Consider the following 13,372-nt stretch of genomic DNA (forward strand, 5'->3'; position numbering starts at 1 on the left):
CAGTTCCAGGAAACTTATAGAACTCCCTTTAGACAGGATCGGAGAAGAGGATCCCCACGCCACATAATTGTCAAAATGACCAATGTGGAAGCCAAGCAGAGAATCTTAAAGGCAACAAAAGCAAAGGGCCAAGTGACATTCAGAGGCAAACCAATTAGAATCACTCCAGACTTCCCAAACCAAGTTATGAGAGCCAGAAGGGCTTGGAGTAACATATTCCCAATTTTGAAAGAAAACAACTTCCAGCCAAAAATTTCCTACCCAGCAAAACTTTCTATCAAATTAGATGGAGAAATAAGAAGCTTCCATGACAAACAGAAACTGAAGGAATTTATGTCTTCAAAACCAGCACTAGAGAAAATACTTAAAGAGATTAACTACAAAGAAGAAATAGATAACACACATCAGAACTAGAGAAACAAGATTTTCCATGCAACAGACAACTAAGATTGGTTATCTGTGGAGATTAATTATTTATGTTAGTCTTTTACCTATCTCTAAAGGGTATTGTTTGCCTTTATTGTTTGTTAATTTTTAGGATTTCTAGTTGGAATATTAATATACCTTCAGATATAGCATTTGGAAATATTTTATCCCATTCTATTAGTAACTGTTAACTCTGTTTACATTGTCTTTGGATATACAATATGTTTTTTTATTTTTTTAGGGAGTTTGTATACTCTTCTGTTGCCTGTGCCATTGAAATCATAACCAAGAAATCACTGCCAATTTCAATGTTGTGAGGTTTTATAACCCAGATTTTCTCCTAAAAGTTTATAGTCTTAAGATTTATATTTAGGTCTTTTATCTATTTTGAGTTAATATTTGTATATGGGATTAGGTAAGGGTCCAATTTTATTCTTTTCCATGTAATTATTATTTTTCAATAATATTTAGTTAAAAGATTATTATTCCCACCACCAAATGTTCGTGGAAATCTTGTCAAAAATAACTTGACAATATAGGGAAGAATTTAGCTCTAGGCTTTTATTTAACTCCAATGGTTTATATATCTGCCTTTAGAATATTACTACACTGTTTCAATTATTGTAGCTTTATATGGCTTGAAATCAGAAAATATACATCTTCTAGCTTTGTTCTTTTTCAAGATCGTTGTGGGTACCTAGAGTCCATATTCCATATTAGGATAGTTTTTTTTCTGAAAAATAAATATATAAATATATGATAGTTTCACCTAAAAAATAGAAAAAAAATATTCTCTGGTAAGAAAGAAAGCAAAAATAAATATTGAAATGTTATCTTTAGGTCATCAAAAGCATGGTATCAGACAAATGAAACTGTTATGTGAGATTATCATTTTTAATTTTGGATAAATTGCTATAATACTAGATGTCAATCACTAAGCCAAGCATGGGAGGGAGGGATGGGGAGAGAATGGGGTGGGGATTGGGTGGGGGCTGACTGGGCAATGTGTGCATGTATGTCTACAAAAGTATGTATCCCACTATGATGTATGAATACAGTGCACCAATTAAAAAAATAAAAATAAAAAAATAAATAAAAAAAAAAGATTTATATTTAGGTCTTTTATCTATTTTGAGTTAATATATGTATATGGTGTTAGGTAAGGGTCCAATTTTATTCTTCTTCATGTTATTATCTTTCAACAATATTTAGTTAAAAGATTATTATTTCCTCCACCAAATGTCTGTGGAAACCTTGTCAAAAATAACTTGACAATATATGGAAGAATTTATCTCTAGGCTTTTATTTAACTCCAATGGTTTATATATCTGCCTTTAGAACAGTACTACACTGTTTCAATTATTGTAGCTTTATAACATTTGAAATCAGAAAATATACATCTTCTAGCTTTGTTCTTTTTCAAGATCGTTTTGTGTATCTAGAGTCCATATTCCATATTAGGATAGATTTTCTCTGAAAAATAAATAAATAAATGTGTGATAGTTTCACTTAAAAAAAAAAAAGAAAAAAATATTTTCTGGTAAGAAAGAAAGCAAAAATAAATATTGAAATGCTATCTTTAGGTCATCAAAAGCTTGGTATCAGACAAATGAAACTGTTATGTGATATTATCATTGTTAATTTTAGATACATTGCTATAATACTAGATGTCAAACACTAAGCCAAGCATGGGAAGGAGGGATGGGAGGGAACGGGGTGGGGATCGGGTAGGGGCTAACTGGGTGATGTTTGCATGTATATCTACAAAAGTTTTTTTTTATACCATTATGATGTATGAATACAGTGCACCAATAAAAATAAATAAATAAATAAAAAATAAAAATGCAAAAAAAAAAGAATATGGGGTAAAAAGCCTTTTGGAAAGCCAGGTGTGGTGGTGCAAGCTTGTAATCCCACCATTTGGGAGGCTGTGACAGGAGGATCGTGGTTTGCGGACAGCCTCAGCTACTTGGGCCCTTTGCAACTCAGTGAGACCCTGTTTCAAAATAAAGAATAAAAAATAGGGCTGGGGTGTTGCTCTGAGGTAGAATGGCCCTGGGTCCCATCCCCAGTACCACATACACACAGCCTTTCTGAGTGAACTTGTAAGGAATGTTGTTAACTAACAAACAGGAGCACAAGGACCCTCTCTGAGGCCCGAGTTCCATGACTTACCCCTAGAGTCGAATGCTTCTTACCTAGAGATAGTAGAGTCTCATAGTTGGTTCTCATGACGAGCTTGTAAAGCTCCCTCTGCCATGCCTCTAACGTCCACCATTCTTGCTCTGAGAAATAAATGGCAACATCTTCAAAAGTCAGAAGCACCTGAAATAAGAGACACAATACAATCACGAGTGCTTCACGACGGCTCCTGTTCCTCCGCCTCATCACTTTAAGAGACCTGCGCAGTGGACACTGATCTGTCAGCAGCCTCTTCCTTGGCAAATGCTCATGCTCCTAGTCTAGTTGTGTGGCTCTGCCACTCATCACCACAGTCCCCTCCACGTTTCTTTATGCTGTGCAAACCATGAATTCTATTCTGTTTATTTATTTATTTTGTGGTACTGGGGATGGAACCCAGGGCTTTCTACCTGTAAGTTACATCCTCAAACCAATTTTTACATTTTTATTTGGAAACAGAGTCTCGCTAAGTTGCTAAGAGCCTCACTAAGTTGCTAAGGCTGGCTTGGAACCTGTGATACTCCTGTCTGAACCTCCCAAGTACTGGGATTACGAGCATATGCCACCATGTCTGGCTTAAACTATGAATTCATATGAATGGTGTGGAAACTTTTCCTTACAAAAATGGGAGCAAGTCCTTATGTAACTTCATTAATTTAATCTGTCATGGCCACTTCTCTAGGTCAATATAAAACTGTAAAGTCATTTTTGGGTAAATTGTCTAAGATTCCATGAGTAGCTGATGAGACATGCCCAAACTGATTCTGTTTTCTTTATAACCTGTAAACATGCTCTGATGTACTTCCTCTTGTTCTATTGCTTTCATCTTGTAATACAGTCTAAAAAGGAGACCTACTAAATGAAAGGGCATAAACAGCCACACCTGGCTTAAAACAGGGTCTTGCTAAGTTACCACCCTGGCCTGGAGCCTACAATTCTCCTGTCTCAGCCTCCCAAGTACTGCGATTACAGGTGTGTGCCACTAGGCCTGGCTATTGATTTTTCTTTCATTTTTTTTCATGGTGTTGGGGAACAAACCCAGGGTCTCAGGCATGCTAGGCAAGTGCTATATCACTGAGCCACACCCACAACTGCAACATCTTTAAAAGTGCTACGGTCTGAACCGGGCATGGTGGCGCACGCTTGTCATCCCCGCACTTGGGAGGCTGAGACAGGAGGATCGCACAGGTTCAAAGCCGGCCTCAGCTGCTGAGTGCCGCTCTCAGCAACTTAGTGATACCCTGTTTCCAAATAAAGTATAAAATAGGTCTGGGAGTATAGCCCAGAGGTAGAAGGGTTTCCAGGAGCCCCAGTACCACCAAAAAAAAAAAAAAAATAATAATAATAATAATAATAAATAAAAATAAATTTAAAAAAAGAAAAAAAAATATATATATACTAAAAAACAGGACCGGGCGTATAGATCGGAGGTAGACTGCCCCTGGGTTCCATCCCCAGTACTGCAAAATAAATAAATAAATAAATAAATAAACAAACTAAAAAATAGGGCTGGGGTTGTGGCTCAAAGGTAGACTGTCCCTAGGTTCAATCCTCAGGGACACACACACACACACACACACCTTTATTATACTTAATATTTCCATCAATGGGATAATATATCTCCCATTTACTTAAAATTCTCTCTGTAAAGGTGCTGCATATCTTTTGTATTATTTAACCCTAGTAAGGTTTTCTTTTAGATTGTTCAGAGTATTTCAAATTTAATGATCTCCATTTAATAATCAGCAAGAATGTCCAATAGAAAAGTTAGAATAGCAGTAAAAATTAAGCGCTCCCTCCAAACCCTGATTTCCACAGAAGAGTAAGTAATCCGACGGCACGCACTCGACACGGCTTCGGGTCCTCTGAACCCGCCACCCTTCTCATCCTCAACACAAACACCGTCCGGTCGGCAGCCAGAGTCTGGCAGGTGCGACCCCGCAGAACCGCTCTTTAGGAATCCTCCATCTTTCACAGGCTGTCCCTGACCCCAGCGCGGCCGGGCTGTGGCCGCCAGGCGGGCTCCTCCGGCCCCTCGGCCCGCGCTCGGCTGTGTGTCGGGGTCTGGCCCCCGGTCCCTCGGAGGTGGCCCCCACGCCGGCCCACCCGGGTCCTCCCGGGCCTGGCCCCCGAGCCCGAACCCGGAGTCCGCGGGGTCAGCCCCTTACCGGAGCCGGCTCCCCCATGGTCCCGCAGCCCGGCCCCGGCGACGCCAGCGTGCCTGGGGCTCCGCGGGAACGCCGCGCCTCGGGTCGGCCGGGACCCCAGCCCAGCCCGGGTCTCCCCCAGCCGGGGTCCCCCAGCCGGGGTCCCCCTGCCGGGGTCCCCCTGCCGGGGTCTCCCCAGCCCCGCGCCGGCGCGCGGAGCGTGCTGGGACCCGGGCGCCGCCCACAGCGCCCCCTGCAGGCCGGAGGAGCGCGCGCCTCGGCCGGCGGCACCCCAGGGTCTCCCAGCCTAGGCTGGACGAGCCGACTCTCCCGGGATCTCCCAGGGAGGGAAATAGTCGCCACGGAGGTGAAAGAACGGAAGAGGAAGTAAAGCTCGACAAGAAAGGGACCAGGGGACCCTCTTCCCGGAGACTTTGAGGGAGAAGAAAGGGGGCGTCCTGCTCGGTGCTCCAACAGCAGCCCAGCTCCAAGGACTGGGCTTCAGGGAGCATCTGGGCGGTGGTTCCAGGAACCACGCCTGAGGATTGGGAGAGCTGACCCGGGAGGGTGCGGCTGGGGAAGAGGAAACCCCGAGAGCAGGTGCCGAGGGGCGCCAGCTGCCGGCAAGCTGGAAGCCCGCACGCACCTTGCACCTCGCACCTCGGTGCACACACCTGGGCCTCTTCCCACCAGGGGTAGGGGCAGGGTGTTTGTCCACAAGTCCTGTCCTCGCGGGTGGGAGCTTCTGGTGGCCTGGCGCAGGCCGAGCTCGCTCCCTCCCCCAGAGATTGCCCGAAGACAGGGAGATTGGGCAGCGACCCAGGAGCTGCCCAAGGAGGAGGGCGGGGCACTCACAGCATCTCCAGGGAAACTGGGACGCAGGGAGAGAGAGGCAGAGGGGACGAAGCCCAATGAGAAACAGGGTCAGAATAGGAGGAGAGTTGGAGAGACACAGAAGGGAGAAGGGATGGCAGGTGTCTGCAGCAACCTTGGCCTCCATCCCACGGATAATGGTTACGATTGTAGCGATAGCGGCGCTGTGGGCTCTCCCTCGATTCAAAGAGACAAATTGAATTGGGAAATTAAAACCAATAGCTCAGCCGGGCGCGGTGGCGACGCTTGTAATCCCCGCGCTTGGGAGGCTAAGACAGGAGGATCGTGCAGGTTCGAAGCCAACCTCAGCTACTTAGTGAGGCTCTCAGCAACTTAGTGAGACCCTGTTTCCAAATAAAATATTAAAAAAAAAAAAGGTCTGGGAGTATAGCACGGAGGTAGAAAGCCTCTGGTTCCACCCCCAGTACCACCAATAAATAAATAAATAAATAAATATAATAAAACTAATAGCTCAGTTGCAGCTTCAACAAATCTTTATTACAGAGTAATTGGGAAAAGCCGGGCATGGTGGCGCACGCTTGTAATCCCAGCATTTGGGAGGCTGAGACCAGAGGATCGCGGTTTGAAGACAGCCTCAACTACTGAGTGAGGCCCTCTGCAACTCAGTGAGATCCTGTTTCAAAATGTAGAATAAAAAATTGGACAGGGGGTGTAGCTCAGAGATCAAATGCCTCTGGGTTCCATCCCAGACCCGCAAAAACAAAAACAAAAAACCACTGGGAAATAGAGAGGGTTAGAGGGGAGAGGGAAGGGAATGGAATGGAGATGGAGAAAGGGCTAAATAAGTGATGTGTACATGTATGCACTACCATATTATACCTCATACTAATGTATGGTTACAGTGTACCAATAAATAAATAAATATTTTAAAACCTCTGTTTCGCCAGGCATGGTGGCGCACGCTTGTAATCCCGGCGCTTGGGAGGCGGAGACAGGAGGATCGCGCAGGTTCGAAGCCAGCCGCGTGTGCTGGCTTAGGAGACCCTGTTTCCAAATAAAAATGTAAAAATAGGTCTGGGAGTGTAGCCCGGAGGTAGAAGAGCTTCCAGGAACCCCAGTACCACCAAAAAATAAAATAAATAAATAAATAAATAAAATAAAAACCTCTGTTTCCAAATAGAAATAAAATCAGGCAGGAGGTATTACTCAAAGGTAAAATACCTTGGGTTCAATCCTTAGTGTCACAGAAAAAAAAATGTACAAAATTCTCATTACCCATGGAATAAACACAATAAAGGCTATGAGCATATTTATACTATAGTTTGGTTCCATATTTGGTTTTATACAGAAAATGGTTATAACTTAAGTTGGTGTAATAGAAAATTACTGGTTATATGCAGAAACATTTTAGACCACTTCCACAAGTTTTCTTCAGCTAGTAAAAAACAAGATGGAGTAGTGATCATTACAGGTTTCAAAGGCTGATAAAATGCAAGCTTTAATTTTGTACTTTCCAGAAAACATTACCAGTGTAGGAAGATTCTCTAATAACCAATGGTTGCTTACAGAGAAAGCAGTTGAATTACAGATAATTTGATGTGGCGTGTGTGTGTGTGAGTGTGTGTGTGTGTGTGTGTGTGTGTGTGTGTGTGTTATGATTGCTGATGGAAAAAAGCTCCCATTTGAAGCTACTCCATGGTGTGCACCCAGGAAAGCTAGGCTGGAGGTGGAAACTGTGGTTATTTTTTTTTAATTTGTAAAGCAGTTAAATTACTCAATTTTCAAATTTCTAGATCCCAACTCTAAGGCTTTGTGTTTGTTGTACTGGGAATTGAACCCAGGAGCATTCTACCACTGAGCTATGTCCACAGACCTTTTCACTTTTATTTATTCTTTTAATTTTGCAACAGGGTCTTGCAAAGTTATCATTCACTAATTTGGACCTGCAATTAGGTCCTCCTGTCTTTGCCTCCCAAGAAGGCCAAATTTTTCTGTAGTGATTGTGCAGAGCAGCAAATATATTTAAAATCAGAAATTAAAAGCCGGGCGTGGTGGCAGAAATTTTTGGCTTGGGAGGCAGAGACAGGAGGATCGCGCAGGTTCGAAGCCAGCCGCGCGCGCTGGCTTAGGAGACCCTGTTTCCAAATAAAAAATATAAAAATAGGTCTGGGAGTGTAGCCCGGAGGTAGAAGGGCTTCCAGGAACTCCAGTACCACCAAAAAAAAATTAGAAATTAAAAAATAAGCCATTACAACAATCTTAAACTTGGTTCTGAAAATATCATGGACTTTTTCAAACAATGTGCAAAATTATAGCTTTGCAAAATCACTTAATGAAAAGCCATGGCCATCCCCAAAACCTTTAAAGTCAAGTATAAGTCTTGACCTTAATTTCCTATGAGGGGAAGAGATATTTAATCAATTGGTGGCAATGTTACCATATCATACACTCAGAGCTGGTGTTACTGCTCCAAGGAGCTCAGTGGAAGGATTCTTGCTCTCAGTTCTTGTTTCATAACATCAAACTTTGAAATTATGACTGTGTTTTTCTTATATGTATGTATGTGGTACTGGGATTAAACCCAGGAGCATTCTACCTCTAAGCTACACTCCCAGCCACCTTTTCTTAAAATTTTTGTTTTGAAACAGGGGCTCAGTGAGGAGATTCTCACAATGCAGGTTTGATGGCCATGCTCCTGGGTGTCCTATCTTAAGGAATCTCCACCTTAAAAGCTTCAAAGAGAAGAGGATGCCATCCCATGGTGCCCCATTTTCCACCATGTGTACCCCGTAGCTATCCCCTCTCTTGGTATCGTATAATAAGAAATTGTAGGCTGTATTCACACTCTCGAAGTGGCCTTCATTTCCCCTGAATGTGTATGTATCTTTGCTTTTCTTGAATTATAATCATGTGCCACCATGCCTGGCCTAATTCGTAATTTTATTTTATTTATTTATTTATTTGTTTATTTTTTTTTTGGTGGTACTGGGAGTAGAACCCAGAGGCGTTCTACCTCCGGGCTATACTCCCAGACCTATCCTATTTTATATTTTATTTGGAAACAGGGTCTCACTAAGTTGCTGAGAGCCTCACTAAGTAGCTGAGGCTGGCTTTGAACCTGCACAATCCTCCTGTCTCAGCCTCCCAAGCGCGGGGATTACAAGCGTGCACCACCACGCCCGGCTAATTCATAATTTTAAAAGATACTTGATCCCTTTGTTCAGGGAGAATCCATGGCTTGTTCTTGAACTCTTACCTGGTTTCTTTGATTTGCTAGCAAATCGATAAATTTCTTTTTTCCTTCTTCCCAAAGGCTTGGCAAATTGGGGAAGGTATTGGGATTCGGTAACAAAACAGTTTTCTTGGGAAGAAAATTCAGATATTTTCTTATATCCTAGAAGTCCATTCTGCTATGATGATATTCCAATTCTGAAAATGGAGATTTTACTATAAAATAGTCCCCATTTGACCAAAATGGGTATTCAGGTATGTTAGATTAGAGCAGGGATGTTGGCAGCCCCCCAACCCCTGGAAGTTCCAGTTGACTGATGTCATGTTGTTGTTGATCCAACAGCAATGGCCTAACTGCCCTGGCCAGTGCGCACAACCGCAAACACAACACAGGTGTCGCCAAGTTCCAAGAACTTTTTTTTTTTTTTTTTTGTGGTACTGGGGGTAGAACCCAGAGGCATTCTACTTCCAGGCTATACTCCCAGACCCATTTTATACTTTATTTGGAAACAGGGTCTCACTAAGTTACTGAGAGCCTCACTAAGTAGTTAAGGCTGGCTTTGAACCTGCGTGATCCTCCTGTCTCAGCCTCCCAAGCGCTGGGATTACAAGTGTGCACCAGATGACTTCCGGGAAGATGGCGACCGAGAAAAGCGGGGCTTAAGAGCCCCGCTAACAACCAATCTCCATTACCACAAAATCAGCGCCTTTCATAGCCAGAAAACACCATCACCAGAGAAACAAAAAATCACCAGGCTCCAGAGAGAAAGCGGACTGAGAACAGAGCTCAGAGCCACAGGGGAGATACACCAGCCTCAGGCCCGAGGACGCGGCAGCAGCGCCATACTTCCGGCGGCAGCGGCGAGTTCACCGGACGGCTACAGCAAGCCGAGGTGAGCCGCTGTGGAACAGCCAGGCGGGATCTTTCGGCGCAGGGAACATCTAAAGCTCCCAGTGGCTGAGCTCAGCACATGCTGCAGGGACTCAGAGTGGAACTCAAAACCAGAGAAGAAAAAATACGCCAGTCTCACAGCTGAGGGCGTGGCAGCGGCGCCATATTGCCACTGGCAGCAGCAGCAGTGAATTCACCGAGTCCAGTATAGCTACATCTGCGTACTCAAGAACAGTGAGTCAAATTGCAGGCCACAGAGGAGAAATCCCAGTACTGTACTCCCTGGGACTTGACCAGGTGGGGGAGTGGCGGTGGCAGAGATATCACACCATAGGAGAACGTGCAACCTGGCACCACCCATAGTCTAAAGCAGCCTCTATCGACTCCCTGGGTCGGAGACTCTGTGATACAACCCAGTAAAGGAGTAGTGGGGTCAGAGATACTACAGACTCAAGATCCAGAGCACCTTAAGGGAAGTCATAGTGACCCAAGGGAAGAACCCAGAGAAGGCACAAACTTCCGAAATCATGGGAAAGAGGAATAACACTGGAGCAATGAATGCCCACAACCCCACAACATCAGAACCTGATAAAACAGAAAATCAGAGATTTCTAGAAGATCAAATCAGGAAAATAACTGTAGAAATAATAGAGGTGCTTCGAAAAGAATTCAGAGAGAGCCAAAAAGAGATAAAGGATGCAATTAATGAAGTAAAGGTCTCAATTCAAAGCATGAACAACCGATTAGACCACATGGAGAACAGAATCTCGCTCTTAGAAGATGATCATTCCAAAAATGAATGCATAGTTTCTAACCTAGAAAAAAATATCCGACAGCAGGAATCTGACATTGAAGAAATATGGGCCCATTTTAAGAGAGCTAACCTAAGAATAATTGGAATAGAGGAGGGAAAAGAAAGTGAAACCAAAGGGATCAACAATCTCTTCAAGGAAGTAATAGCAGAAAATTTTCCAAACATAGAGCAAGAGGTCGATACACAGATCCAGGAAACTTATAGAACTCCCTTTAGACAGGATCGGAGAAGAGGATCCCCACGCCACATAATTGTCAAAATGACCAATGTGGAAGCCAAGCAGAGAATCTTAAAGGCAACAAAAACAAAGGGCCAAGAGACATTCAGAGGCAAACCAATTAGAATCACTCCAGACTTCCCAAACCAAGTCATGAGAGCCAGAAGGGCTTGGAGTAACATATTCCAAACTCTGAAAGAAAACAACTTCCAGCCAAAAATTTCCTACCCAGCAAAACTTTCTATCAAATTAGATGGAAAAATAAGAAGCTTCCATGACAAACAGAAACTGAAGGAATTTATGTCTTCAAAACCAGTGCTAGAGAAAAACCTCAAAGAGATTAACTACAAAGAAGAAATAGGTAACACACACCAGAACCAGAGAAACAAGATTTTCCATCCAACAGACAACTAAGATTGGTTATCTGTGGAGATTCATTATTTATGTTAGTCTTTTACCTATCTCTAAATTGTATTGTTTGCCTTTATTGTTGTCAATTTTTAGGATGTCTAGTTGGAATATTAATATACCTTCAGATATAGCATTTGAAAATATTTTATCCCATTCTATTAGTAACTTTTAACTCTTTTTACATTGTCTTTGGATATACAATATTTTTTTATTTTTTAGGGAGTTTGTATACTCTTCTGTTGCCTGTGCCATTGAAATCATATCCAAGAAATCACTGCCAATTTCAATGTTGTGAGGTTTTATGACCCAGATTTTCTTCTAAAAGTTTATAGTCTTAAGATTTATATTTAGGTCTTTTATCTATTTTGTGTTAATATTTGTATATGGGATTAGGTAAGGGTCCAATTTTATTCTTTTCCATGTAAGTATTATCTTTCAACAATATTTAGTTAAAAGATTATTATTTCCACCACCAAATGTTCGTGGAAACCTTGTCATTAATAACTTGACAATATAGGGAAGAATTTAGCTCTAGGCTTTTATTTAACTCCAGTGGTTTATATATCTGCCTTTAGAACAGTACTACACTGTTTCAATTATTGTAGCTTTATATGGTTTGAAATCAGAAAATATATATCTTCTAGCTTTGTTCTTTTTCAAGATCGTTTTGGGTATCTAGAGCCCATATTTCATATTAGGATAGATTTTTTTTCTGAAAAATAAACATATAAATATACGATAGTTTCACCTAAAAAAAATAGAAAAAAATATTCTCTGGTAAGAAAGAAAGCAAAAAGAAATATAAAAATGTTTTCACGTAATTTTAATTTTTCAACATTATTTAGTTAAAAGATTATTATTTCCTCCACCAAATGTTCATGGAAACCTTTTCAAATATAACTTGACAATATATGGAAGAATTTAGCTCTAGGCTTTTATTTAGCTCCAATAGTTTATATATCTGCCTTTAGAACAGTACTACACTGTTTCAATTATTGTAGCTTTATATGGTTTGAAATCAGAAAATATACATCTCCTAACTTTGTTCTTTTTTGAGATCGTTTTGGGTATCTAGAATCCATATTCCATATTAGGATAGATTTTTTTCTGAAAAGTAAATATATAAATATATGATAGTTTCACCTAAGGAAAAAAAAAAGAAAGAAATATTCTCTGGTAAGAAAGAAAGCAAAAAGAAATATTGAAATGTTATCTTTATGTTATCAAAAGCTTGGTATCAGACAAATGAAACTGTTATGTGAGATTATCATTTTTAATTTTGGATAAATTGCTATAATACTAGATGTCAACCACTAAGCCAAGCATGGGAAGGAGGGATGGGGAGGGAGTGGGGTGGGGATTGGGTGGGGGTTGACTGGCAATGTGTGCATGTATGTCTACAAAAGTTTTCTTTGTATCCCACTATGATGTATGAATACAGTGCACCAATAAAAAATAAAAAAAAAACAAGTGTGCACCACCATGCCTGGCAAGTTCCAAGAACTTTGATATGAACCACTGCTTAAGAAACAACAACCCTCTTTTCCTCCTTGCCTTCCTGAGGTTCTGCCGCCATCATGAATGACACAGTAATGATCCGGACCAGGAAATTCATGACCAACCGTCTACTTCAGAGGAAACAAATGGTCATTGATGTCCTTCACCCTGGGAAGGCAACAGTACCTAAGACGGAGATTCGGGAAAAATTAGCTAAAATGTACAAAACAACACTAGATGTTATCTTTGTATTTGGATTCAGGACCCATTTTGGTGGTGGCAAGACAACTGGCTTTGGCACGATCTATGATTCCTTGGATTATGCAAAGAAAAATGAACCCAAATATAGACTGGCAAGACATGGCCTGTATGAGAAGAAGAAGACCTCAAGAAAACAGCAAAAGGAACGCAAGAACAGAATGAAGAAAGTCAGGGGGACTGCAAAGGCCAATGTTGGTGCTGGCAAAAAGCCAAAGGAGTAAAGATCCTGAAATGACTTTATCAGCAGTGACTATGTGAATTTTTCATGAAGACTAATAAACTATAAAAACTTGAAAAAAAACAACAACCCATCTGCCCAGAAAACCCCCAACTCCCTGCTCTCCTCTGCTCTCAAAAAACAGCCCCATAAAAAGTTTCTACCTGCCGACTCTAGGTGCGCTCTTCACTGGTCCCACTTTGGACCCATGAACCTCCCCCCAGAGTGCAGAATAAAGCGCTTC

General features: G+C 41.8%; 1 protein-coding gene across 1 annotated transcript; it reads left to right on the plus strand.

Moving 5' to 3' along the window:
- Positions 1-12,730: 12,730 nt before the first annotated feature.
- On the plus strand, positions 12,731-13,132 carry LOC308267222 (small ribosomal subunit protein eS24-like; the record flags this gene model as incomplete). Its single annotated transcript, XM_080701801.1, has 1 exon — positions 12,731-13,132. The coding sequence occupies one exon, from the start codon at positions 12,731-12,733 to the stop codon at positions 13,130-13,132; it is 402 nt and encodes a 133-aa protein (XP_080557927.1).
- Between the last annotated feature and the right edge of the window lie 240 nt (positions 13,133-13,372).

Source organism: Muscardinus avellanarius, assembly GCF_963383645.1.
Source record: "Muscardinus avellanarius genome assembly, chromosome: 9".
Taxonomy (NCBI): Eukaryota; Metazoa; Chordata; class Mammalia; order Rodentia; family Gliridae; genus Muscardinus; species Muscardinus avellanarius.